The sequence below is a fragment of the Diabrotica virgifera genome, chromosome 7, assembly GCF_917563875.1.
Source record: "Diabrotica virgifera virgifera chromosome 7, PGI_DIABVI_V3a".
NCBI lineage: Eukaryota > Metazoa > Arthropoda > Insecta > Coleoptera > Chrysomelidae > Diabrotica > Diabrotica virgifera.
The window spans coordinates 248,394,296-248,422,143 of NC_065449.1; the positions used below are offsets into that span (position 1 = coordinate 248,394,296).

Consider the following 27,848-nt stretch of genomic DNA (forward strand, 5'->3'; position numbering starts at 1 on the left):
ATTTGCAATTTGGCATAAAAACAAATCAATTGTGTTTATTGCACTTATAAAATGGTATTTTCTTTGATTTGTATAGTCTTATAAATTATACAGATTATATTCGTAGGTATATTATATAATTCGTAAATAATTTTTTTTCGATTATAGCGCCATCTATTGACAACTAGAATAAATGTTATAAATGTCACCGATGAAATGTAATCACCGACGTGCGTTTTTTTCTGTCACATACAATTTTATGCGTTAGAATGAAATCGAAAAACTGTGACGCACTGAAAGATGCTCATGAGAAAAAGCATGTGTCGATATTGAATTCATTGGTATTTTCCAGTATTTGCCTTAACACAAAGATCTGGTCTGTTGTTGATCGACCAGGCCTAAAACAACTTTGATATTCTCCAAGAAGCTCCTCTGAATGTGCACTTAGGCGACCATATAAGATACTCGAAAATATTTTGTAAGCTGTATTAAGGAGGGTTATTACAAGATCTCCAGATATAAATCTAGCCAATGAAGCAGGTCGGAGAGGACTTAAAATTAACATTTCGAAAGCAAAGTAGATGGCAATTGGAAAGATTAATATATATCAAGGTCTGCTTTCCTTTAACAAAGAGGAAATAGAATGTGTAAACCATTTTAAATATCTTGGCAGCTGGTTAAATGTAAATTGTGACTCTGATGAAGAGATAATAACCAGGATCGAAATATCACGTAAGGCTTTTATGACTTGGAAACCAGTTTTATGTAATAAAAACCTGTCGGTGCATATTCGCAAGAAGGTCCTGAAATTTGAAATGTTATGTGTGGTCTATCCTAGTATATGATTGTGAGACATGGACATTAAAAACCACAATGCCTAACCAATTAGAAGCATTCGAATTGTGGTGCTATCGTGGGTTTTGCATCTTAAAATGATGAATTCGGAACGCCTGCTGCCAAAATTAATAAAGACGAGAAAAACAGAATACTTTGAGAATACAAAACAGAAAGATAATCACCTAATGGAAGAAGATCTACGGGATCTTTGAAGAGGAATAATGTAAAATCTTCCATTTAACAATATTTTGCTGTATAAATCAGAAGGGTTTTCAAGAAAAAAAAAACAGACCGAAAGTAAAATATGAATATTTTTGTCTGTGACTGTATTAAAACACAGTAACAATTTGTGATCAATTAAAAAAACCCCGCAATGACCAAATGACCTCTGCAATCACATATTTTCACCTCTTAATTTCTTTGATGTTTAATCCAGGACACAGCTGGACATATTCATTAAAATTGCTTCATTGTTTATAAACATACTCTTTATATTGATGATAAAAATCCAATTTGATATGGTTCGGATAATTCTATTAAAAATAATTTTTCATATGATTGCATTTAAAGTTATTTTAATTTTAAAATGAAAAAAGAATGTCAAGTACTGGTTAAAGGTTAATAACTTATGAAAAAAGTAACTAGACCAGGGGTCGGCAACCTTTTGAGTGGAAAAAGTCAAAAATTACAAATTTGCAAAAGTGTTTAAAGCGCCACAAAAATTGTTCTTGCCAACAATGAATATTATTCGCATAAATAAAGTTTTTTGATAAAAAATTCTAAGTAATGTTTTTCATAACAAATTGGATAATATTATGACATAATTACATAATTATTACATAATTATTTATTATTAAAAAATCCACAAGGAAATGAATATCCGGTAGTCAGTTCTATACCATAAATCACAATTTTTTATTAAGGGGATGGGTACATAGTTTCTGCTCCAATGCTATTCAAATGGGATTCATTTTTTCCAAATCCCGAGAAAACTAATACTTTCGGCCCTCGGTAATAATTTAGTCTTTCATTCTGCGTTTAAATTTTTCAAAAATATTTATTGTTTTTTTCAGGATTCGAAAAAAATGAACACAATGTCAGTGGTAATATTTTCCAAATCTATCTTTGTCATACAACGCACTCAGTCGAATAAAATATTGTCAGCATATTGTCAAAACAAGTTATATATTGTTTATTATTTATGGAAGATCCAAGCAGAATATACACCAGGATATATTGAGTGATCCAAGTATTTTGTTGTTAAAGATGTTCAAAATTGTAAGCGTTTCATAGTAACAATATATTATTAAAAAATCACTTTATCATTTTTCCTCTTTTCTCGATTGATTATTAGTTTTTGTTGTACAGTAGATAAATTATTACACTCACTGAATACATAGTTAGTGAAACAATTATCATATTAATTAACTGAATTAATAATTAAGGCAATTAATTATACAAGTAACAATTATCCAAGAACATTCAAAAGCCATCTTTAAAGTTAATGATGACATTGTCAAGTAAAGTTTACATATCCATACCAGTAAGAATTTTACTACACGTAATTTGCTGTGTAAAGACAGAAAAAGTAGGGATAGCCATAAAATATTTGCGAATTATGTACCGATGGCCTTAAAGAATCCTTTATAAAAGGATATATTATTTAAAAGAACCTTTTCGGGCTACATTACAGAACTTTTTCAGAATGAAAATTCCATCTTCAGTACAGCTACAATGTTTAAAGCTACTAATACATAGGTGAATACCCATTAAATGTTAGAAAATTGGTATTATATTACATTGTTGCTGATAATTTTATAGGACGTTTAAATTTTAAGATGATTCACTTCATCGCAACGTAAGCTCATAACTAGGGGGTTGCTGGCCCGAAGAGAACCTCTTTAACCCTTTCGTTCAGCGTGTTCTCAATTGAGGACAACCTATTCTATAATTTTTTTGTATGTAACTCCATTTGTTTTTACCCTTGTAACACATTGTCTCGGATTATGGACATCCTATTCCGTCCAATGAGTACTTGTGCTGCCATCTAACGGCTTTTGAACAAAATATTTAGTTTGGTGAAATATGGGTCTCTATAGTTACTTATGACTGGTTGGTGTATAAAGCTCCAATTCACTAGAGTGTTTTTTTCGTTATAAATGTGAACAATTGGTATTCTTGTTCTCATGATCATTTTTCAGTGCGTCACAGTTTTTCGATTTCTTTCTAATGCATTAAATTTGATGAGACGGAAAAAGCGGTAGCTCCGTGATTAAACACAAAAATAATGCAGCATTACAATGGTTATATACATAAGATGTCTATTCCTAACCTACGTTTGATTCGTTGATATTTAGAATGCGCGTTATTTCTAGCCAATCAAATACACGTATTACGAACATTTGACGAAAACTTCGTCCATTTTGGCCATTTTTTAGAAGTGTCAAAGAGTCAGTGACGGTTATTATTCAGGTCAGTATTTTGTGTACCTGTCATTTTGAAATTTCGAATTCGACTTCCCTTGTGTTTCACAACGTTTTTGTGCATTATTTTGTGTTTTGCTTTAGAATTTAGTTCGTTAAAAGTTAGTTTTGTATTTTGGTTTAGAATTTAATTCGTTAGAAGTTAGTTTATACTCCAGGTCATTATGCAAGAAAAATATTCATAGTAAGGAGACGTAACTCATGGCTGAAGAACCTTAGGAACTGGTTTGGATGTAATAACAATGAATTATTTAGAGCCGCGGTTTCAGAAATAAAAATCGCTCTGATGATTACCAACTTTTGAAGCGGATACAGCACCTAGAGAAGAAGATAAAAACACAATTTATGGATAGTTTTGTGTCATTTTTTAATGTTTCCATATTTATAAACTTAATTAACAATATTGTTTACTTTTTAATTTTATTCCCCTTTATAAAAAATACCTACATGTTAACATATTGTGTAAAAATCAAATCTACTAAATTACTAATTAGTTTAATTCCATAAGCTTTTCACCTATGGCGAAGTACGATTCGGGCATCTGTCAGATTCGTCAATAATTACATGAAATAAGTCTCGACACACCCAATACAGTATATGACGTCATAATTAATGACGCACTGAAAAATGATCATGAGAACAAGAATATTATATGTGTGACATGGTGTTCATAAATAGTAGAATTTGGTTAATAGCGGTTTTGCTTAAAAATAGATACCACGGATTTTCTGAAAAGCATGTGGACGTTGTGAGTCAACCGCAAAATTAATTTGTAGGCAAACTGCCTGGTCATAAGGGCAAATCACGAATGACATGTGACAAATACAATGTTCATCCCTGTATAAGTAAAGAAAACAATCGTTTTGTAAGATACCATACATTACTTATTGACTAAACTACTTTAGTTTTTGTTTTTGTCAGCATTTTAAAAAAATTATTTATTATTTTACTCCATTGGCTCAAATGGGGACATCGTGTAGGACCAAACTGTGCATTTTGAAAATGTAAAACTGATAAAAAATTCTCAGAAAAATCATTCTCGCTAAACGAAAGAGCTAAACGGTCCTTAGGTAGCCACTACCAACTTGTACTAAAATGAAAAAACAGCAATACATACAGCATACATTTGAGCAAATAAATTAAATGAAAGTGTTGGCTTTGCATGGTTTTTAGACAGTTTGTAAACATTTGGCTCATAACTTAAGTTCCAGACAAGACTCAACTTTTCATTTGTTAGTTGGCTTTTTACTTTACATTTAATTATATTTATACTAGAGACAACGCTTTCTCGAACGAATATGTCGACAGAATATGCCGCAGGTTGCTGACCCCTGGACTTCTTTGGGTCTCTAAACAGGTTGGAAGAATGACATACCCAATATAACAGCTGTTATTATTATGATGGCTCAGTAATTGTACGAGTAGTAAATATATAGTGTAAATAAATTGAATATCTGTTAAAATACCAAACATTTCAGCATTTACCTACTTACATAAGATTTAGACTTACCTCCTGGAAGAACTGATGGATACGCCCCTGGACGTAAAATTTCATAATCGTGATCTGTATTTGATAAGGGTGGATAAACTGGCGCTCCTGTAGGTATTACATTTGGTTTCGGTGGTCGTTCTGGGGGAAATTGGTCGTTTGTGTTCGCTTGCGAGTCTTGAACATTACCCATCTTGTAGCAAAGTGTCACTCCGTTTAATTCGCTATAGAGAAAAGTTTACAAAGCTATATAAAGTTTTATGAACAAAAAACTTGCTGATAAAACTTACCCTGCGAATGAAAATCCAGACGGCGCCTTTTTCAATCTACTACAAATAATAATGTCTGTAACGGCAGTCTTTATGTCTTTTCTATTTACTAATCTATAACAAATCTGTTTCTTTTTCCAAGCTTTTTGTTCACTGTCGGCAGTTTTGTTCAATAGGCTGAAACCTTTCGGGGGATTTGCCTTGTCAGCAAGAACTAGTATTTCCTGCACCACAAAATTTGGCAAACCTGAAAAATCCCGTGACCCGTCAAAATAGCCCGGTCAAAACAGCCCCGTCAAAAAAGCCCCGTCAAAATAGCCTCAACACAAAATAGCCTCGACAAAATAGCCCGCACACAAAATAGCCCCGACAAAATAGCCCGCACACAAAATAGCCCCGGTCAAAACAGCCCCGGCTAAAATAGCCCCGGCTAAAACAGCCTCTTATAAACAATTACATAATTATTTATACAAGGTGTCCAAAAACTTTTTTTTAATTTAAATTATTTGACAAAAAGGAAGAATGTATTTAATTTATTTAATTTAAAATGCATTTTACTGTTGCCCGAAAACAGAAAAAAATGTTTATATCATAAATTAACATTGATTTTTGCTTAACTTTATTGTTCAAACTTCCAAGAGGCAGGAAAGACAGGACTCGAGTTCTCTGAAAAGACAATTTTTATTTAATGTGGTTAAGATAAACATCTGAATAGAGGATAATTACCATTTCCGAAAAAATGTATTTTTAAGGAATTATTTCATGATTAATTCTGAAGGGAGCTTTTTTTCGGGGCTATTTTGTCGGGGCTATTTTGTCGGCGGGCTATTATTCCGCGGCGATTTTGTCTGCAGGCTATTTTGTCGGAGCTATTTTGTGTGCGGGATATTATGTCGGGGCTATTTTGTCGGAGCTTTTTTGACGGGGCTATTTTGACGGGGTACCGAAAAATCCATATCAGCAATTATTGTAATCACCAAAAATTTTAAACACAGATTTTGTTTTCAAATAAAATTTTGAAGTAAATTTTTATTCCACATAATATGTACTCCATTCTTTATTGCAACAAAATTTTTGACCTTTTTTTTCTGTTGAAGAAAAACATAACAGTCAAATGGGGATAGAAAAAATATATGGTTGGAAAGAGACTATAGAAAAAAAAAACAGTATCATCCTCACTAACACCTTAACTTAAGGGAGGGGGGGGGGGTATGGTTTGAAATCAACATATCAAGCACATTTTTGTGAATTTTTTTCGAAGCTATGGTACAGTTATTTTATTTTTAAATTAAATAAACATATTAAGTACAATTCAAAGAATATTTAGAAAAAAATTCAATCCAACATATTGAAAAGTAAGCCATTGGTGACAAATTTTGACAGGCAGCTCACAAAAAAATGGATTTTGCGGTGGACATCAGAACTCGTCACTAGATCATACGAAGCAAAAAATTCAAAAAGATTTAATTAGCTTATGAGTTTTACGAGGTCACAACTTCGAGTTTTTTATTTTTAATGATTTTTGAACTTTTGGCATCACTCAGAAATCAAAAAATCGAAATTTTTGGTAAAAATTTTGTAAAAATCAACAGATTTATTATTGTTGAACAAAAAATAAGCAAAAAAAGAAAAATATCTCGACGTTCTTACCTCATGAAATGTCTCAAGAAAATATGTGCAAAATATCAGGTAGATCGGCAGAGTAGTTTTTCAGTTACAATGTCCACCGCATTTGAAGAAGTAGTTTTGAGAAAAATGCGTTTAAAGTTTTGACAACTGCATCTTCATCTTCTTATTTGTCTGCCAAATCGTAAAGTGATGCACATTGAAATATATTTTTTGAATCGAGGAGTAATCTACACAAGAGAAGGCGAACAGTTGTTTAACATTTCTCACTACGTTCACGCGTGCTAGCGCGAAGTCACGGCAAAGCGAGTCGAAGGTAGGAATATTCAAACACGCTGTATCTCTGGTAATTTTACTCCGATTATTTTGAAATTTTCAGAGAATATTCTTGAAAGTATGCACTTTTATTTGAAATAATAAAAAAAATTTAAATATTTCAAACCATACCCCCCCTTAAAACTAATAATCGAAGTTTTGGCTGTAAAACACAAATCCAAAGCAGTATATATTTTTTTTGCAGTTCTCTTATAAATTTAGTTTCTTTCATACATGCAATTAAAACATTGCTGTTTTAATTATTTGACAATTTGACAATAGGTAATATGTTTAAAAACTTACCTTCAGTTTTCGATAAACACAGATATCGTGCAGAACTACTTTTAAAAATTGAGCTCTCTCTTAAGTCAGCATCAGAGTCTTGATCGTAGGTTTTGTTGATAGCAAAAAACCCTCTCGGACACTTATCTAAATTTTCTATAATCTGAAATAAAATGTAGTTAAGTAATTCAAGCGAAATATTTTTGTTGTCACTGTAGAATACATAAGTATATAAAATACAGAGTGAGTTTTATGTATGGAAACACTTAATTATCTCGGAAACGGCTTGTACGATTTTTATAGATTTTGGTGGGTAAGGGTTTTCTGAGGCGAACGATATTATAGTGACAATTACATTGTTGTCAGATTTTCCGTTTTTCTGGAAATCTAATCAACTTTCTTATTTCAAATGGAACACCCTGTATATTTTTTGCGTTTTGAAGTCCTTAAGAAATACTGATTATTTTTCATGTTATATTCCCTATACCTAAATGCCATAATTTCTGAGTTATTGATACATTTATTTGAAAAATTTAAACAAATTATAAAAATCAATTTTTTGGCTCCGATAAATATTGTTTTAGGTTATTTGGATCATTGGTAACAAAAAAGATCTTTTGTAATTTTTCTATACAATTTATCGTTTCCGAGTTAGTAACAATTTAAAACTGAAAAAAATAGAATAATGACGATTTTCAAGGATCAAAAACAAATAAAAATCATTAGTTTTGAAACTAGGTAGTACCCAAATTCAAGTTCAAACCTTACTTTATCATATACCGATAAGTGATTTGAACTTGTTTTATATTAAAATATATTCTTTTAGTTGTTAATACAGCCCGATCGCCCGTCCTCTTATATGCGCTTTATTAACAAATTAAAAAGCGATGTTTTAAAATAAATCATGCGAAAAACTCTTATGGCGAGCTCCTAGAAAAAGGGTTGAGCTTGAACTTAGGTACTTCGTAATTTCTAAAGTTATATTTTTTGTTTGTGTTTTTTAACCTTGAAAATCGTCATTATTCGATTTTTTTTTCAGTTTTAAATTGTTTATAACTCTGAAACGATTAATTTTATAGAAAGATTGCAAAAGATCTTTATCGTTTCCACTGATCCAAAGAATCTAAAGTAATATTTACCCAAGCCGAAAAAATTGATTTTTATAATTTGTTTTCTTAAATAAATGTAGCAATAACTCCGAAATTATGGCATTTAGGTATAGGGAATATAACATGACAAATAATCAGTAATTCTTTAGGACTTCATTAGACTAGAAAGTTCATTAGATTTCCAGAAAAACGGAAAATCTGACAATGTAATTGCCACTATAATATCGGCCGCCTCAGGAAACCCACACCCACCAAAATCTATAGAAATTGTTCAAGCCGTTTCCGAGATAATTCGAGTGTTTCCATACATAAAACTCACTCGGTATAACGAATAGGCGAGCTGCTCATATACAAAACATTGCCAAGCCATTTTTGGTAGTCATTAAAACATTATGATAAAACCAATTTGGACCTATGGTGTTCAACTCTGGGGTTGCTCAAAGAAATCAAACATCAAGATAATACGAAGAGTCCTTTCAAAAATATTGAGAAAGATATTCAACGCTCCCTGGTATGTCAGCAATAAAACCCTACACGAGGACAGCTACAGCTTTGATAGAGGAATAAATTCAAAGGATCACAAAGAGCTACCTTGATGGACTGAGAAGTCATCCAAATGATGAAGCAAGACTGCTAAACGCTCCTTCCAAATTCGCAAGACGACTGAAGAAACTATCAATTACTTTTAATGGGAAAAAAGCCACAATTTTACCAAAAAAATTATTTTATTAACGTTTCGAAGCCCAAATCGGGTTTCGTTGTCAAAATACAAAATACTACTAAAATAAACAAAAATGTTGTTGCCAAGTAAAAAATTCTTCTAATTATTTATTTAATCTGACTCATTTATATTGGCAATTCAGACATATATCAGACTTTACTAAAAGATAGTTCATTCGATTACATGAAATCAATCCCAACTCAAGAATATCCGTCACAAAAAAATCATAGCATGTGATCTGTCTTTAAAAAGACAACCAAATGCAACGATGACAGTAAAATTCTCGCGTTAGAGATTCCATAGTAAATCACGATGGAAAACCAGGAAAATTATAAGAAAAACCAGAAACGTTAATAAAATCATTTTTTTGGTAAAATTGTGGCTTATTTCCCATTAAAAGTAATTGATTATAAAAATGCACAAGAAAATAGCTTCAGAACAACATGAAGAAACTATGGCCAACAGATTTAATAAATTAAATATATTATGATGTAATATAAAAAATATAAAAGGAGGGTTGTCACAGGGCAGCTTCTCTCTCATGTATTTAACATTAAAACTATTTACTTATAGCTTCGATGAAATTAAAATATGTAATATAAAAAAAATTAAAACATTAAATTATATTCCATATAAATAATTCACTGTAAAGTAATTACCTTTGAAGTGATGGATAAATTCACATATTATGCTCTCTGATGACCAACAACTCTATAATGGCAGAAATCAAACAGAGAATAATTCTAACAAAAATTCAAACAATAATGCTATTTTGGGCTGCGTAAACACACAAAAAGTAAAAAATTACGCCAAAAAATATTAACTACAATACACAAAACCCTTATACCGCCAGTGCTGGCATATGGATTGAAAACATAGACCATCTCCAAGACTGATGAAAACCTCTTGCTTGTATTTAAACAAAGAATCCTAAGAGGAATATTCAGTGGCATCTGTGAAAACACTATTTGAACGAGAAACTACAACTATGAGTTATAACACCAATATTAACACGTTGACAGACAGAATGTCTATAGATGTCTAATTTCCATTAATGTAATGTGACGCAACATATATAGACATCATTTTTAGAATAATGAGTTGTGACAAAAAAATGTCACATTACATCTACATATTAAATGTGACACTAAGTCCATGGTCGTCGTCCACATGTTTACAAAAAATGTTAAAAAACTTGACTCAAAAATTCAACAATTTCCCTAATCTACTTTGCAAAATACAAAATAGTGTCACAACACTTGCTTTTACATTTGATGCACTGTCCGTCAACATGTTAACAAATATCTGGTGGTAAAGATGTATAAAGATAGGAAGAAAAAGAAGGGCAGGTTATTTAGTAAGATCGTAGCAGAACATCCTTCCTAGATGGATCTTTATGTCACAGCCAGTGGGAAGTACACGAAGAGGTAAGCCAAAATTTAGATGGAAGGATAATGTAGATGATGAGTTAGAAAAATAGGAAGGATGGACAGATAATGAGCTAGAAAAATAGGTGCACCAAACTGGCAATGGATGGGGCTGACTGACAAAAGAGACTTGGGAAGATCAAGGCTGATATTACAATATTTTACCTAAGAAACTGTTTGTCACCAATACAAATCACTAGACCACAAGTCAATTGCAATGATAAAAAACTGCATAAATTGCATTTTTAAAGAATTGCTCTAGGAAAAGATGTATAGATCCAAACAATGAGATTATTGCTGACATAACACAAGAATATTTTGACTTTTAAGCCCACAGTAAAATCATCCTATAAAAGAGGCATCAAATTATTAGCAGTGTTGGAATCAGTATCTCAACCCAGAAAGAGATGTGTTCATTAAAAATGGCGAATTTTTCCTAAAAGTCGTTTTATTAGTAACCATAGTAAGTCATGAAGTGAACTGTTATAAACAGCAAATATAAAAAAATAAATCATGCAATCATTAATGCATAAAGCAAATCTATCAGAGAAATATCTACATTTTTTGATGAGAAATATTTGGAGGTTATTAAAATTAAGTAAGTACAAGCTATTTTAAATATACATTAAGAGGTTGATTGCCGACTACTATTCCGAATGGAGTATGCCGGCTACTCGGATAGGAGTATAGACAGAATATAGATCACATAATCGAAGTAGGACTTACTGAGTAGCCGGATTTACTGAAGGAGGCTGTTTTGTCCGTCAGCAATCAACCTGTTAAAAAATTCAATGGTTGTCTGTTTCAGAGGATAAGTTAATGTAACTGAATTTAAACATTTTCTGCAGCGAAATAAAACAGAATTATGAAAAAAAAACTATGTGAAATCTATCTATAACGTGCTTTTAATTTGCCAACTATTCTTTTTCTCATGATCATCTTTCAGTGCGACACAGTTTTTCGATTTCTTTCTAACGCATTAAATTGTATATGATAGAAAAAAAGGCACGTCAGTGATTACAGAACATTTATTCTAGTTATTCTAGTTGTCGATAGATGGCGCCATAATAAAAAAAATATTTTTTTTTAATTTGTAATATTACAAATATAATCTGTATAATTTATAAGACTATACAAATCAAAGAAAATACCATTTTATAAATGCAAGAAACACATTTGATTTGTTTTTATTAAAAATTGAAAATAAAATGTGACAACTGTCAGATTTAACTAAAATGTCATGTTAGAATAAATGTGTATTATCACGGACTTACCCTTTTTCCTATCATTTGTTACGCACTGAAAAATGCTCATGAAAAGGACAATATTTTATTTGTTCTCTTATTAGTATGGTATAATTAGACCCAAACCCAGACATCCAAAATGAAAGTTATCCTCCAACACCAAATTGTTCTATATGGTCCACATAATGTTCAGAAAAAAGTCACACCATTTTGAGCGTCGGGTTTGGGTGGGAGAGGAGAGAGAAATTGGTAAATTCGTAGTTTTTTACGTTTTTCGTCAATATTTCTAAAACTATGCAGTTTAGCATGAACAACCTTCTATACAAAAATATTCTACATAAAATTTGAAATAAAAAAGGCCCTATGCCTAATCCTTCTAAATGAATGGTTCCAAAGTTACGGAGATAGTACATTATAATTGGTCCAAAAAAAGGCCTAACCCACACATCCAAAGTAAAAGTTTTCCTTCAACACAAAATTGTTCTATATGGTCCACATATTGTTAAGTAAAAAGTTACACCAATTTGAGCGTCCGGTTTGGGGGGGGAGATGGGGGAGAAATCGGTAAATTAGTAGTTGTTTTATGTTTTTTGTCAATATTTCTAAAACTATGCTTTAGCGTAAATTATGTTCTATATTCAAATTTTCTACATGAAATTTAAAACAAAAAAGGTCCAATACATTATTGTTATAAAATCAACGGTTCCAGAGTTACGGAGGGTGAAAAGTGGAGGTTTTCGATACTTTTGATATTTTTTGGGCAATCTATAATATTATTACTGATGAAAGAAATTTTTTTGTAAATAAAATTTGCTATTTCAGTGGCCGATGGTATGTTAGTGATAAGTCCTTGAAGAAACGTCAACCTCACCACCCAAAATCATCATCAATTGTCCAAATAATATAAAAAGTATCGAAAACCACCACTTTTCACCCTCCGTAACTCTGGAACCGTCGATTTTATTAAAATTATGTATAGAACCTTTTCTGTTTTAAATTCTATGTAGAACATTTTTGTATAGAACATTGTTTACGCTGAACCATAGTTTTAGAACTATTGACGAAAAACGTAAAAAAACTACTAATTTACCGACTTCTCTCCCATCTCCCCCCAAACCGGGACGCTCAAAATGATGTAACTTTTTGCTGAACAATATGTGGACCATATAGAACAATTTGGTGTTGGACAAAAACTTTTACTTTGGATGTCTGGGTTAGGCGTTTTTTTGGACCAATTATTTATTTATTTATTTATTTATTTATTTATTTACGGCATCCATTTACAAGTTTTACACACAACAAGACTTTTACAAGTTACACCTCAACAATAATAAATTATTAAAATAATAAACACATCAGAATAATACAAACAAACATATTGCAAGAACAATACAGAACTACAACAAACTTATTGTAAGATACCCCTTAGTTGTTTTTTGAACAAACCAATTTTGGAGTCAAAAATATCCATTTGTCTTGGCAGGCTATTAGCACTCTGAACCAATCGAGTAGTCGGTTCATTTATACCAAAATTAGTATGGTGAAATGGCACTGAAAAGATTTCTGATTGTCTGTTGCTTCTACTAGGAACTTTAAGACTAAAAAGTGATATCAATTGAGGACAATCTATGAAAGCATTAATAACTTTGTGTAGGAAGCATAAATCTAACAATGTCCTCCTTGACTCAAGTGTTGGTAAATTTAGACTATCTCTTACCCACTGATAGTCATATTCCTCTCTCCTGTATCCACTCTTATAAGCTGCTACCCTCAAAAATTTATTTTGGACTCTTTCAATATGTTCAATGTAACAGTTGTATGATGGGGACCATACAACTGATCCAAACTCTAGAATAGGCCTAACGAGACCACAATAAAGTTTTCTAAATGTGAACAAAGACAGGTCTAAAGATGTGCGTTGGATAAATCCCAGTACTTTCATCGCCCTGTTTGTTACTTGATTGATGTGGCATGAGAATGACAGTTTGGTGTCTAACCAGATTCCCAAATCTGATACGTCATTTTTAGAGGCTAATGGCAAGTTATTAATATAATAAACGAATGTAATTGGATTTCTTTTCCTCGAGAACGTCATTTTATGACATTTGTTTATATTAAGTGACATTCTGTTTAAACTGCACCAATCATAAAACGATTTAAGATCTTCCTGTAGATAACAGCATCATCCCAGGATTGAATTTTTCTAAACAGTTTTATATCGTCAGAAAACATAAGAACACTACAATTTTTAATTTTTTCTACTAAATCAACCAGAAACAAGCAAAACAAAACAGGGCCACAATGAGAGCCTTGTGGCACGCCCGATGGAACTGTTATTTCAATCGAAGTAACACCTCCTAAGTTAACTGCCTGCGTACGGCCGCTAATAAATTCTGAAATCCACTGAAGAAGGGGATCCACAATACCCAAAGCTCTTAGTTTTTGTAATAGGACCCCATGGTTAACCCGATCAAATGCTTTAGAAAAGTCAGAATAGATCGAGTCAACCTGGAATCCCTCTTCAAAGCTGTTATATATATGATTGACATACAAAACTAGGCTGGCATCTGCTGACCTCCCTTTCATAAAGCCAAATTGTTCAGGATTAAAAATGCCTCTAAAACACCATGTCAGTTTCTTACTAACCAAACAATCAAGCAACTTTGGCAGCTCTGACTGATTACAGACAGCTCGATAGTTTGATATGTCGTTCCTTGCACCTGATTTAAAAATCGGCTTTAAAAAGCTCTTCTTCCAGAGACTGGGAAAGCTACCAGTACCAAGTGATCTGTTAAAAATAATTGCAACTATACTACAACAATAATTACAACTATACTGTCAATTACACTATACTATCTCTGTAACTTTGGAACCGTTCATTTTAGAAGGATTATGCATAGGACCTTTTTTATTTCAAATTTAATGTAGAACATTTTTGTATAAAAGGTGGTTCATGCTAAGCCGCATAGTTTTAGAAAAATTGACGAAAAACGTAAAAAGCTACGAATTCACCGATTTCTCCCCCTTCTCCCCCCCAAACCCGAAGCTCAAAATGGTGTGACTTTTTTCTGAACATTATGTCAACCATATAGAACAAGTTGGTGATGGAGGATAACTTTCACTTTGGATGTCTGGGTTATGCCATTATTTGGATCAATTTTATCATACCAAAACAGTTTCTTTAAATGATGCATCTTCTAAGAGTTTACTGTAGCTACAGTTATCAATTTGGCCATTACAAATTGTATCACTGTTAATAATAGTCTCCCTTTATACTGTTAGTGCGGCTTTGGGATTATAGCAGGGTAGTCTGATATCTCTTGGATCTACAGTATACAAGGGAGGTAATAGGGCCAGTGGTACATTTCAACTGTCTATTATTATTACCTGTGGTTTACCCAAGGTATCCATTTTACTCAGGCTGTGAGTCGATCACTGTTAACTTGATAATAAATACTTTGTGGAAAGTGTTAAATAGCTATTAGTTAAAAAATAACACAGAAAGATAAAAAACAAAATATAGGAAATACAGTAAAACCTCGATTATCCGTCAGGGCACCGGACTAAGGATATGACGGATAATCGAAAAGACGGTTAACAGAACATTAAAAACAAATTAAAAATTCATAGTACAACTCTCATTTCATTTGTATGGTTTGTTTGACATTATAAGAGGGATTTGTGTTCATACAATCGAATCAATTTAAAATATTCTGAAATCTTTGTTTGTCTTACTGTTGCTTCACATTTATTGTGCGACGGCTGAATTTCTTAATCAGCATAAGATCATGCAATCTACTTTATTGGCTTCTTCTTGTTGAGAATACCACTTGATGAATTATTGCATATGCGATGCAGCTTCTCTAGATTATTTACGTAAATCTTTGTCAATTACAATAGGTTTATCAACATAGCTACAGTCAAATTCCAAGTCTGTGTCAGCTTCTGAATCTGTTTGGTCCGCCTTCGTTGCCATTTCAACGATTTCTTTTTCTGTCAGCAATGGATAGCTGTCTGTGTCCTATCACAAATCAAATGTAACTTTTTTTTTATTTTTTACATTAAAAGTTTTGCTTATGTGGTCAATATAACTTCTGTATGTACCCTGACGGTTAACAGAGGTGACGGTTAATGGAGGGACGGATAATCGAGGTTCCACTGTACAAGGAAATAAGTGATTATAAGCAATTTACAGCAAAATAATATAAAATAACAAATGAGATTTTAGTTTTTTCAATTATTAGTTACAATTCACACAAAATATTGCAAATGACTACCACTACATTTACTTTCAAGTTTGTTTAGAAGAGGAAACCATATTAGAAGTGAAGAGGTAAAAGTTGAAATCAAAAACTTACTTGTATGGCAGTAATGGGTCTATCATCGGGTAAATAATTTAGAATCTTATGCTGGACAGACGATTTTAACATTGTATTCAGTCTTTTTGTATGTCTAAAAATAAAAGAAATGTTGACAATCCAAACTCCTTCACAGACAATAAATCTGTAAGCATCTGCTTGAGCATCTCATACAGCTTGTTGAAATCCTCTTAATTTCTTTATTACTATTAATAAAGGATTAGTCACTCTTTTACACAAGAATTCCTCTGGTATTACCACTAAACAATCGAGAATCGAAACTTGTACCGTACCTTCAACAAGAACGTTGACCTTCCAGAACTATGGATCAGGTAGAAACTAACTTTCTTTCTACCCCAACTAACATGTTTGAAGAATATTTCTCTGATAAACTTTAATTTTATCAATTTATTAGCACTTATCTCATTGTTTACTAATCGAAATGATAAATATAGATAGATACAGCTCTAACAAAAGAATAACGCATAAAATGTAACTTGCTGTACTTATAAAAAATGTACTCACCTCTACCACAGTTGGTAAGTGCGTTCATGATCAAGTGTACCGACACAGATTAGACGATTGATTTTTTGTATAAATGATTGAAACTGATAAATACACAATATTGTTCTAGTGTAAACACTAGAATATCACCAAAAATTGATAAGAACTAAAATTAACACTACATTAGACCAGAGCACAACTGACAGGTAACGGTAACGAATTTGGAATTTGGATGGAACCGGAACGTGATTAGGAACAGTATAGAGATGTTGAAATATACAACTTTGAAAACATACAGAAAAATAATCTAATAAATTGATATTAACGTCAAACATTTTAAGGATTTATAAAGAGAGTTTTATTTTAAAACTTTCACAAAAAGTCCTTTTTGTATATAATTTCGAATTTCGAATCATATGATGATAATTACTATTTGCATAGTAACAGGTAGTTCAATAGTTCAAAATCAAAAGAGAAGAATCTGACGTGTATTTTAGTTATGACGTGTAAATAAAATAACCTACCCAACACTCAACAGCAAGATTTGTCATTTAAAAATCAAAAAGTGTGTTTTTACAATTAATAAAAAATGGTTTTGATGACAATGATTGCCCGAGTGGCAGATGGTTTGCCCCTTGCAGCCACAATGCAAGAGGACGAACAGGTATGTAGGGTTTATTTATATTTTTTTATCATTTACACCTTCTTCATTTCCAGTCTGGAAGAAATATTTTGGACTACCAGAATCAGGCGAAAATGTTATTTCGAAAATTGGGGCACCAGTCCCCTGCTAGATGTTCAATTGAAACGGGACCTTATATATTCCAGTAAGTTGACCATTGTACTGAGCTGTTAAAAGAGTAGTCACATACTATATAATTATACTAATTATTATTCTATTGTGTATTGTATTTTATCTGTGTTGTAATTAACTTTGTTAAATTTACATTTATTTTATGTTAAAACATTGTTTTTAAAGGTTAATTAACTGTAATGGTCTGGTAGATAAGTTCTTACAAACTGGAACACTCTGATTTGGTCTTTACTGTTTATTATTAATTTACAATAATAATATAAGAGGGAATACTGCGTTTAAATGGTATTAAGAGTATGTGTATTATCTTAGTAACTCCTGTCACACTCTCACCCTCAAGTAAAGTGAAGTTGCTACGCCACTGAAAATACACAACATTTTCACTCAAAAAAATTCAATAATTTTTTGACTTAAAACTTCAAAATTAATGTGTACATTAAGAAATTAATTGCATTGAATTAAAGCAACCTTCCCTTTTTTTATTTATTTATTGTTAATAAATGGGGCAAGCCCATTGACAAAAAATATACAATTAAACAACATTTATAAAAATTACAAACAAATACTAAATAAAATACAAAATCATAAAATAAATATGTATATAGAATTACAATTAAATTTAACGCTTCAGAGATTGTTTAAAGGCACTTAAGGACAAATTAAAAAAATCTGTCTCATGAGGCAACCGATTAGCATGAGCAAGAAGTCTCACCAGACCTATATTCACAGAATAGTTAGTTCGACGAAAAGGAAAGGAATGTGTAAACAAACCAATTAAAGCAGTTCAGGTGAATGTATAATTCCGTTAACCAATTTAAAAATGAAGATGGGATCGAAATTAACTCGTCTAGTAGACAGAGGATTAAGTTCTAAGTATCTCATCATATCAGAATATAAATAAGGTCTGTGTAATGTAAAGGCACAGTGATAAAGAACCGTCTTTGCACTCTCTCCAACTTTTGAACAGAGGATTGGACAAAGTGAGACCAGATTATAGTGGAATTTTCAAGTTGAGATCGGACCAGAAAACAGTATAAAATTCTCAGCGAAGAAATGTTATGAAAATCCCTTGTATGCCTCTTACTAAACCCTAGCTGCCTAAGAGCCTTATTACAAATAAAATCAATATGCAAATTAAAGGATAAGTCTCTCTGAAAAATGACACCAAGATCCTTGAAGCTAGTGACTCTCTCAATCCAAAAACGATCCAAATTGTAATCAAAATCTACCATTTCCACTGATCGATGAAACTGGATAACCTGACACTTGTCACGATTAATGACTAATCTGTTATTATCACACCAATTCGCAAATAAGTCAAGAGATTTCTGTAGCCTAGCACAGAGTAATCCCGAACAGAACAAAACAACTTTATGTCATTGGCATATGCCAACACTTTGCAGTCAGTCAATGATTTAATAGCATCGTCAATAAAAACTGCAAACAATAAAGATCCCAAGTGGGACCCCTGAGGCACTCCTGAGAGTGGAAAATACTCATTAGAAGTGAAACCATTCAGTTTGACACATAAAGACCTGTCCCGCAAGTAAGTTATCGAACGCTTTGGACAGATCAGTATAAATGGAATCCACCTGTAAACCGTCCACGAAAGCATTTACAATATGATCCATGTAAAGAAGAAGGTTGGTCGAAATAGAATGACTAGGAAGACAACCATGTTGAGCAGTATGTAGTTGATTTTTTAAATTATCCGTCAAGTTACTTTTAAATGGTTTCTCTGTTTATCTCAGTATTTCCTATTTAATACTTCTAGATTTGTGTCTCAAAATATAATTTTCTTTCAGTTATTTAATAGAATACGAAGTTTGTTACCTAGTATTATGTGAAAAGGCTTTCTCAAAACGACTTGCTTACTCATATTTGGAAGATATAGCACAAGAATTCCACGCACAATATGGCAAAAGAGTGAATACAGTAACTAGGCCTTATACATTCATAGAGTTTGACACATATATCCAGAAAGCCAAAAAACAGTTTGCAGATTCGAGATCGAGAAGGAATTTAAATGTGATAAATAATCAGTTACACGATGTCCAAAGGATTATGGTACAAAATATAGATGATGTGCTGCAGCGAGGAACTGTTCTATCAGGTGAGTTCAAATTATGTGTTAAGAGAAATCAGTAAAAAACATTTTCTTACTACATACAGATTTATTTATTATATGCCATTGATTATTATAGAATGATGCAATATCATAACATGATTAGCCACTTTACATGATGCAAGTAATTCTGCAATTTCTTGTGCAAGAACTTGTGCAATAAGTTGCAACTAACTTTCTGCAATAATAAAGTGATTATAGGGTGCAAATTCATGCATTCTCCTATAAGAGTTACCAGTTGCCAAGAACCTTAAGGTTATTATTAATCTATGCTTTGCAGAAATTGATTCCCTCATCACAGTAATTTGTTTTTCAATGTCTGGTGTGACCAAATAACAGAAATTCTCAAAAGCATTTTTTATCCATCTTTACGTAATTTAAATATATAGACAGTTCATTAAACTCCTCTAAAAGGTTTCAATTCCCTTTAGTGGTATCCTATTTGCTAGCCTTGGTCTAACCCAACAGTGCTGTTTCTTGTTAGTTTTATCTTGTCACAGTTTTACAGCAGTTGCAGCAATCAGTATTGCAGATGTCCTAATGGTCTAAGAGCTAGCAACGTTTTCGAGAAATCATTTTAAGACGGCTGATTCTTTCATATATTGTTCCCTATGCTTCCTCGAACACCATACCAGCCATCTGGCTGATACAGGTTGCATTCATTACTGCGCAGCTCACCTGTACAGGTAAACACAAAATCAGGGTGATTGATTAGTGTGAAAAAGCTTAGTAGATCCGCTATAGTAATAGATAGCAATAAAAGTTAATAACAAAAATTGTAGTTAACTTTGCGCTTCACATTACAAAATTAATTACAATGTTACAGGGTGTTCGATAACATAGTGACAGACCAAACTTTTGTTTTTTTAAATGGAACACCCCATATTTTATTTTATATTCGAAATCTTCTTAACTTCCCCATCACAAAAATATAAAGGTTTGTTATGTTATACAGGGTATTTACAAAGTTATAACCAATGTTCTATGAAAATTGTAACAAGTTCAGCTCCCTGTATAAATAAAAATAAGCACAAAAGCAATGGTTTATTGGTGCCATATTTTTTTGTTGATTGTCAAAATTTATAAAAATGGTTGATATTGCTAATTTTTTTATATCGAATACAGGGTGAGTCAAAACGCAAGTACATTATTTTCACAGTAATTTTAAATAGAACACCCTAATTAATAACTTGTTCTGAAAAATGAAAATATCTCGGAAACTGACAAATTTATTCATAGGGAATATTATACAAAAATTAAAGTACGGTAATGATATTTTTCGATAGTAATATAAAATACAGGGTGTTCCATTTAACATTTCTGAGAAAAAAATGTACTTGTGTTTTGACTCACCCTGTATTCGATATAAGGAAAATTAGCAATATCAACAATTCTTAAAAATTTTCACAATCAACAAAAAAATATGGCACCAATAAACCATCGCTGTTTTGCTTTTTTTTACTTATACAGGGAGCTGAACTTGTTACGATTTTCATAAAAAATTGGTTATAACTTTGTAAAAGCACTATATGACATAACAAACCTTTATATTTTTGTGATGGGGAAGTTAAGAGGATTTCGAATATAAAATAAAATATAGGGTGTTGCATTTAAAAAAACATAAGTTTGGTCTGTCACTATGTTATCGAACACCCTGTAACAATCTAACTAATTTCGTAATGTGAAGCTGAAAGTTGGCCACAATTTTTATTATTAACTTTTATTGCTATCTATTACTATAGCGGATCTAGTGAGCTTTATCACACTCATCTATCACCCTGTATATTGAATTCAAATTATTTTAGGACAAAACATTTTTTTGTCATTACTTTTTAAACCACAGAAATGTCTGGAAATTAGATTTTAAATTTTAGAATTCTGGCAATTAGAATTTAAAAAATATTTTCGTCTTACAATAATTTTAAATTCGATATGTTTACCTGTACTAGTGTGCTGTGCAGTAATGAACGCAACCTGTATCAGTAGCCAGATGGCCGGTACGGTGTTCGAGGAAGCATAGGGAACAATATATGAAAGAATCAGCTGTCTTAAAATGTTTTTTTTTTCGACGTTGCTAGCTCTTGGTCCATAAGAACTATCTTAAATTATCCATCTGAACAAAATTCGTAAACAATCAAGCATTGTCTTTATACCAAGCAAATGGTGACTTTAAAAACAAACTGTAGCGGATAACGTTACTAAAAATATAACCAAATTCCATGCAAAATAGCGCAGGTTCTATTTAGCTGCAACTTCGACTTGTAATACAGGATAGCCTGAAATAAACAGTACTGGAACTGAAACATAGGTGTCTTTTTGTGCGCGCTGTCATCAGAGGCATGTTAACCGTAGACAAGGCTTACTGAGCAAAAAAGCATAACGTGCGGGCAGTCGATCGGTGGTCTATCTATCTCTTTTTACTAAGCGATACCGCTCATATGACGGACAAAGATGGCTAGACCACTCAAAATGAATATTGACCAATGTCGTCCTTGATATCGGCGTTACACCTCGATGCACAGAACGGCCCATAGCTAGCCTAATCTACAGGATATTATATCTATGGCTGTCATACCCAAATTAACTAGTATAGATCTGTCAACAATCAAGTAATCCTTAAACAATTATGTATTAATGCGTAATAGGGAATTTGCACATTTTTTTTATTACATAATAATAGTTTTATTATATAATAATCAGTTTTGTATAAAAATGAGATTTCCAAAATTTCACGCTTCAAAAACTCATAATAACAGAAGTACAAATTTAAAGTCTTCTGTATTTTAAAATAGTTCAAACGACCCGTGACGTCACATAGTTTAACTATATGGTTCCGTTTATGATTATATTTAGGTATATTCCTCTTCTTATTCTTTAGTTTATTGGTCTCCATCTATCTTGGGTATTTGGCCAGCTCGTCGGTGTGGAATAAAGGAAAAATATTTAATAAATATTCTAATGAAATTTATCGTATGTCATTGTAATAATATATACCAGTTTGTTGAGATTGGAGTTTGATATAGTTATTGAAGGAAAGGAAAGAAGGTTTAATTAGGAAAATAAAACCATTTTGTAAAAGTACAAATTTTCTATGAATAGTTCAAACAATCAAAAACACTTGTAACGTCACATAACTGTATTTTCTACTGACGTTTATAATGTCCAATTTCAAATTATTCTTGTTCTCATGATCATTTTTCAGTGCGTCATTAATTATGACGTCATATACTATTGGGTGTGCCGAGACTTATTTCATGTAATTATTGACGAATCTGACAGATGCCAGAATCGTACTTCGCCATAGGTGAAAAGCTTGTGGAATTAAACTAATTAGTAATTTAGTAGATTTTATTTTTACACAATATGTTAACATGTAGGTATTTTTTTATAAAGGGGAATAAAATTAAAAAGTAAACAATATTGTTAATTAAATTTATAAATATGGAAACATTCAAAAATGACACGAAACTATCCATAAACTGTATTTTTATCTTCTTCTCTAGGTGCTGTCTCCGCTTCAAAAGTTGGTAATCATCAGAGCGATCTTTATTTCTGAAACCGCGGCTCTAAATAATTCATTGTTATTACATCCAAACCAGTTCCTAAGGTTCTTCAGCCATGAGTTACGTCTCCTTACTATGGATATTTTTCTTGCATAATAACCTGGAGTATAAACTAACTTCTAACGAATTAAATTCTAAACCAAAATACAAAACTAAATTTTAACGAACTAAATTCTAAACCAAAACACAAAATAATGCACAAAAACGTTGTGAAATACAAGGGAAGTCGAATTCGAAATTTCAAAATGATAGGTACACAAAATACTGACCTGAATAATAACCGTCACTTGACTCTTTGACACTTCTAAAAATTGGCCAAAATGGACGAAGTTTTCGTCAAATGTTCGTAATACGTGTATTTGATTGGCTAGAAAAAACGTGCATTCTAAATATCAACGAATCAAACGTAGGTTAGGAATAGACATCTTATGTATATAACCATTGCAATGCTGCATTATTTTTGTGTTTAATCACGGAGCTACCGCTTTTTCCGTCTCATCAAACTTAATGCATTAGAGAGAAATCTAAAAACTGTGACGCACTGAAAAATAATCATGAGAATAAGAATATATACAATTTTGTTTACTTTGTTGGTGCAGAATGTAAACATATAACCGGATGACGTCACGACGCGTTTTGGGCTGGCTGGTATAATTTGAATTTTTAATCGTCTTTAGGGGCCAAATGAAAGACAAACAAAACTTTTTATCTTTGATACATGTTTTAAATTATGTTCTGTTGTGATTTATAACAATTTGTTCGAATTTAAAATTTTATGCAAGTTCCCTATTGTTAAAAATGGTATTAAGTACAGTGAAGAAGCTGTTCCTGGTGGAGAATTATTTTCGCTCATACGGAATCGGTCGATAATATCAAATATTGCAGCATGGGGCAACTTGCTACACTTTTGAGCAGTTCGTCAATTTCTTCAGGGACATTTTCCAAGCAAATTCAGTTCACGATTTACCGACTTCCCTTATTCTTCACATTCTCCAGACGTCACATCTTCAGACGCATACGTTTGGGGCATGGCTAAAACTGTCGTTTTTACACAGGCACCACAAACCATGTGATGAGTTAAATGATGCCGTTAGAGCCTTCTTAGTGAACCTGAGAAAACCCTTATTCTATAACATGATGAGAAACTTGGAACGACAGTATGAACTCTGCTTTGTGCGAGGAGAAGCACATTATTTATAACATGTAATAAAGTGTCATCATATACAGAGAGAGTCTGTAAAGTGGAATAAATTCAATATCTCAAATACTAATTGTTTTTTTGGAAAATGCTCAGACCCGTCGATTAGTATTTCAAATTGTCCTTTTTGACATTTAATAAAAATGTATACAGGGTGTCCCAATTTAGAGATATGACGTCATCGTCGATTTTCTTAAATGGCAACACTGTCATTTTGATAGCTAATTTGATAGGGTTTGTAAAGTTATACATAACTGCAAAATATCAAATTTTTATTCTCTACCATTTACAAGATAATAGAAAATAACAAAGTTATATCTGTAATTTGGAATATATTCAATAATTAAAATACTAACTGTTTTTTTGAAAAATGCTCAGACCCGTCGATTAGTATATCAAATTGTCATTTTTGACATATAATAATAATGTATACAGGGTGTCCCAATTTAGAGATATGACGTCATCGTTGATTTTCTTAAATGGCAACACTATCATTTTGATAGCTATTTTGATAGCGTGTGTAAAGTTATACACATCTGAAAAATTTCAAAATTTTATTCCCTACCATTTACAAGATAATAAAAAATAACAAAGTTATGAAGAACAAGAAGTAATCAAATAATAATTGAATTTATTTATTTCAATTAAGCAAATGCTCATAACGTTGCCCATTGACAATTTGACAATAATTGAGGGCAACATTATGAGTTTTTGCTTAATTTATTGAAATAATTAAATTCAATTATTAGTTGATTACTTCTTTTTCATAACTTTGTTATTTTTTATTATCATCTAAATGGTAGAGAATACAAATTTGAAATTTTGCAGTTGCGTATAACTTTACACACCCTATCAAAATAGCTATCAAAATGACAGTGTTGCCATTTAAGAAAATCAACGATGACGTCATATCTCTAAATTGGGACACCCTGTATACATTATTATTATATGTCAAAAAGGACAATTTGATATACTAATCGACGGGTCTGAGCATTTTTCAAAAAAAAACAGTTAGTATTTTAATTATTGAATATATTCCAAATTACAGATATAACTTTGTTATTTTCTATTATCTTGTAAATGGTAGAGAATAAAAATTTGATATTTTGCAGTTATGTATAACTTTACAAACCCTATCAAATTAGCTATCAAAATGACAGTGTTGCCATTTAAGAAAATCGACGATGACGTCATATCTCTAAATTGGGACACCCTGTATACATTATTATTGAATGTCAAAAAGGACAATTTGAAATACTAATCGACGGGTCTGAGCATTTTCCAAAAAAACAATTAGTATTTGAGATATTGAATTTATTCCACTTTACAGACTCTCTCTGTATATTTTTTAAAACAATAAAATAATTACAAGTTCAGTAGGTACTTTTTATTGGGCGATACTGTATTTTCAAAGATTTTTCATTTTTAATGCTTTCACTGCTTCCAAATACATGTTAAACTTTTTAATAATATTTGTGTTTTTGCTTTTTTAAGAGTTGGACACCAAAACGCAGAATCTATCCATGTTAACGGACAAATACAAGAAGGATTCGACATACTTGAACACAAAATCGATGTACGTAACGGCAGCTGTAGGCGGACTAGTCTTTCTTTCCTTCATTTTATACTTCTGGATTTTGTAAAGCTTCACCAAGTAAAAAAACTCTCCATACCTATTCATATTCTCCGGCAATGGGCGGTTGTTATTTTTAAAATATTTTTTATGTATTTTTAAGTATTTATGTGTTAAAATTATCCATATTATCATCTCCGAATGGTTTGTTTTAATCGTGGATAGTTTTTTGTTTGTAAATATAGTGGCAGGCAAGAAAATACCAATCATTTGAGAAAATGAGGAAAATGTATATTTATAATAAAGTTAGATACCTACTGTACATACAAGTTTTTGCTTTATTTATCCTTACCTCATTCTTTGATTGATGGATTATATTACAGTTTACATTATACAAATTTAAATAGAATAATGCAGGAAACTGTTTTGAAATAACAGGATCTGGTCTCCAGATTGATTGATCCCAGTTCAATCCCACGTCCCACACCTCTAAGGAGGTCAGCGTCATGGAATCTCGGGGCGGCAAAAACTCATGAAAACATCGAAAGCAGCATATTTATATTGCTATAGTTTCAATGAATGAACCCCTCAAGTAAGCTGACAGAATGGACGAACTGGAAGAAGAACTAACCAGGATCAAATGGGATGTCCTTGGTCCAAGTGATATGAGACAACAAAGAGAACAATGTACAATACTCCAGTCTGGACACATGTTCTACCAGTTTCATAAAGAGTACAATACATATCGAAGGCGTAGCATTATTGGTCTTTAAAAGAATCAAACTTCTGCTCACAAAAACTGCTGAAATCTAGGAGAGGGTCTTATACATCGTTCTTAAACTATAAAATAATTCAAGTATACGCTCCCACTAGATAATCAACAGATGAAGAAAGAGACATTTTATGAAGATATTTCTAAGGCAATGATAGAAAGAGCTCATTCCAAAATAATAGATAATAAATATTGTTGAAGATTACTATACAGAATAATTGTAATCGTCCAGCGTAGCAAAACTTCGAAAAACACGATATGGAACTAGTGGCGGATCTAGACATTTGCCTTGGGAGGGGAAATTTGCCTTAGGGGCAGGGTCGGATTTAAGGAGGGGCAGGCTGGGCAGCTGCCCGGGGCTCCCACAAAGTCCCAAACTTAAAAAAATCAGCACATTATTCACAAAGAATAATTTTTGTCAATCAATTAACTGTAATATTTCGTTATATCGAAAGTTTCTCTCCTATTAAAAATGTATTTTTGGCGAATTACGGTCATAAAGCAGAAGATATATTTAAGACATTCTTGCAAGAAGATGATATCGATTTGAAAAGCTGCAGGGGACAGTCCTACGACAATGCGTCAGTTATGACTGGAATATACAATGGTGTTCAGCTAAAATTTAGATAACACAATATCTTGGCGTTGTAGATTCCATATTATGTCGCCCACTCTCTAAATTTAGTTGCTAAAGTTGCAGCTAGTCTTGTCCTGCTGCCATAGAATTCTTTGATTTCTTGGAAGGACTGTATGAACCCTATGTATTTTTCACTTCCTCTACATATAGATACAACTTGTTAATCGAATGTTTAAAAACGTCTTTAAGCGAGAGGAACGCCGACCATGGCAGAAATATTATTGTTCCTAAAAAAGAGTAAATACTACTAGATGGTCGTCTAGAAGTGATGCTGCAAAAGAACTAGTTAAAGGTTATAATCAGATTAAAGGAGTATTATCCAAAAATTCAAAAGACGATGGGCAACAATTTGAAACTCGTAGCGATACAAATGGTTTGTATAATCGAGTGTGTTTACTGAAAACAGGGATATTTGCAATATTTTGAAATTAAATCTTAGAGAGGACAAACAGCACAAGTCGTATTCTCCAAGATCCAAATATTGACCTTAATTCAGGAGTGGCGGCACTTAAATCAATTAAAA

The 27,848-nt window shown here is 32.0% G+C and overlaps 2 protein-coding genes across 3 annotated transcripts in view; one reads left to right on the forward strand and one right to left on the reverse strand.

The window, feature by feature from the left end:
• LOC114325234 (multivesicular body subunit 12B) overlaps positions 1 to 16,855 on the reverse strand; it is a 30,642-nt gene extending 13,787 nt beyond the window's left edge. The window contains exons 1-5 of one of the 2 annotated variants that reach the window (XM_050656611.1): positions 16,665 to 16,855; positions 16,140 to 16,233; positions 7,302 to 7,443; positions 5,079 to 5,304; positions 4,810 to 5,012 (exon numbers count right to left, since the gene is read on the reverse strand). In XM_050656611.1, the coding sequence (XP_050512568.1) occupies positions 4,810 to 5,012; positions 5,079 to 5,304; positions 7,302 to 7,443; positions 16,140 to 16,211 (643 nt within the window). In that variant the 5' untranslated portion in view covers positions 16,212 to 16,233; positions 16,665 to 16,855. Of the gene's footprint in view, positions 1 to 4,809; positions 5,013 to 5,078; positions 5,305 to 7,301; positions 7,444 to 16,139; positions 16,234 to 16,432; positions 16,604 to 16,664 lie in introns of those variants that run through there. The other variant, XM_050656610.1, reaches the window with a different exon arrangement.
• A 277-nt stretch (positions 16,856 to 17,132) lies between these two features.
• LOC114325238 (vesicle-trafficking protein SEC22b-B) lies at positions 17,133 to 26,245 on the forward strand. The gene is made up of 4 exons (XM_028273238.2): positions 17,133 to 17,307; positions 17,361 to 17,470; positions 19,263 to 19,570; positions 25,838 to 26,245. The coding sequence occupies exons 1-4, from the start codon at positions 17,233 to 17,235 to the stop codon at positions 25,984 to 25,986; spliced, it is 642 nt and encodes a 213-aa protein (XP_028129039.1). The 5' UTR covers positions 17,133 to 17,232; the 3' UTR covers positions 25,987 to 26,245.
• Positions 26,246 to 27,848: the final 1,603 nt, after the last annotated feature.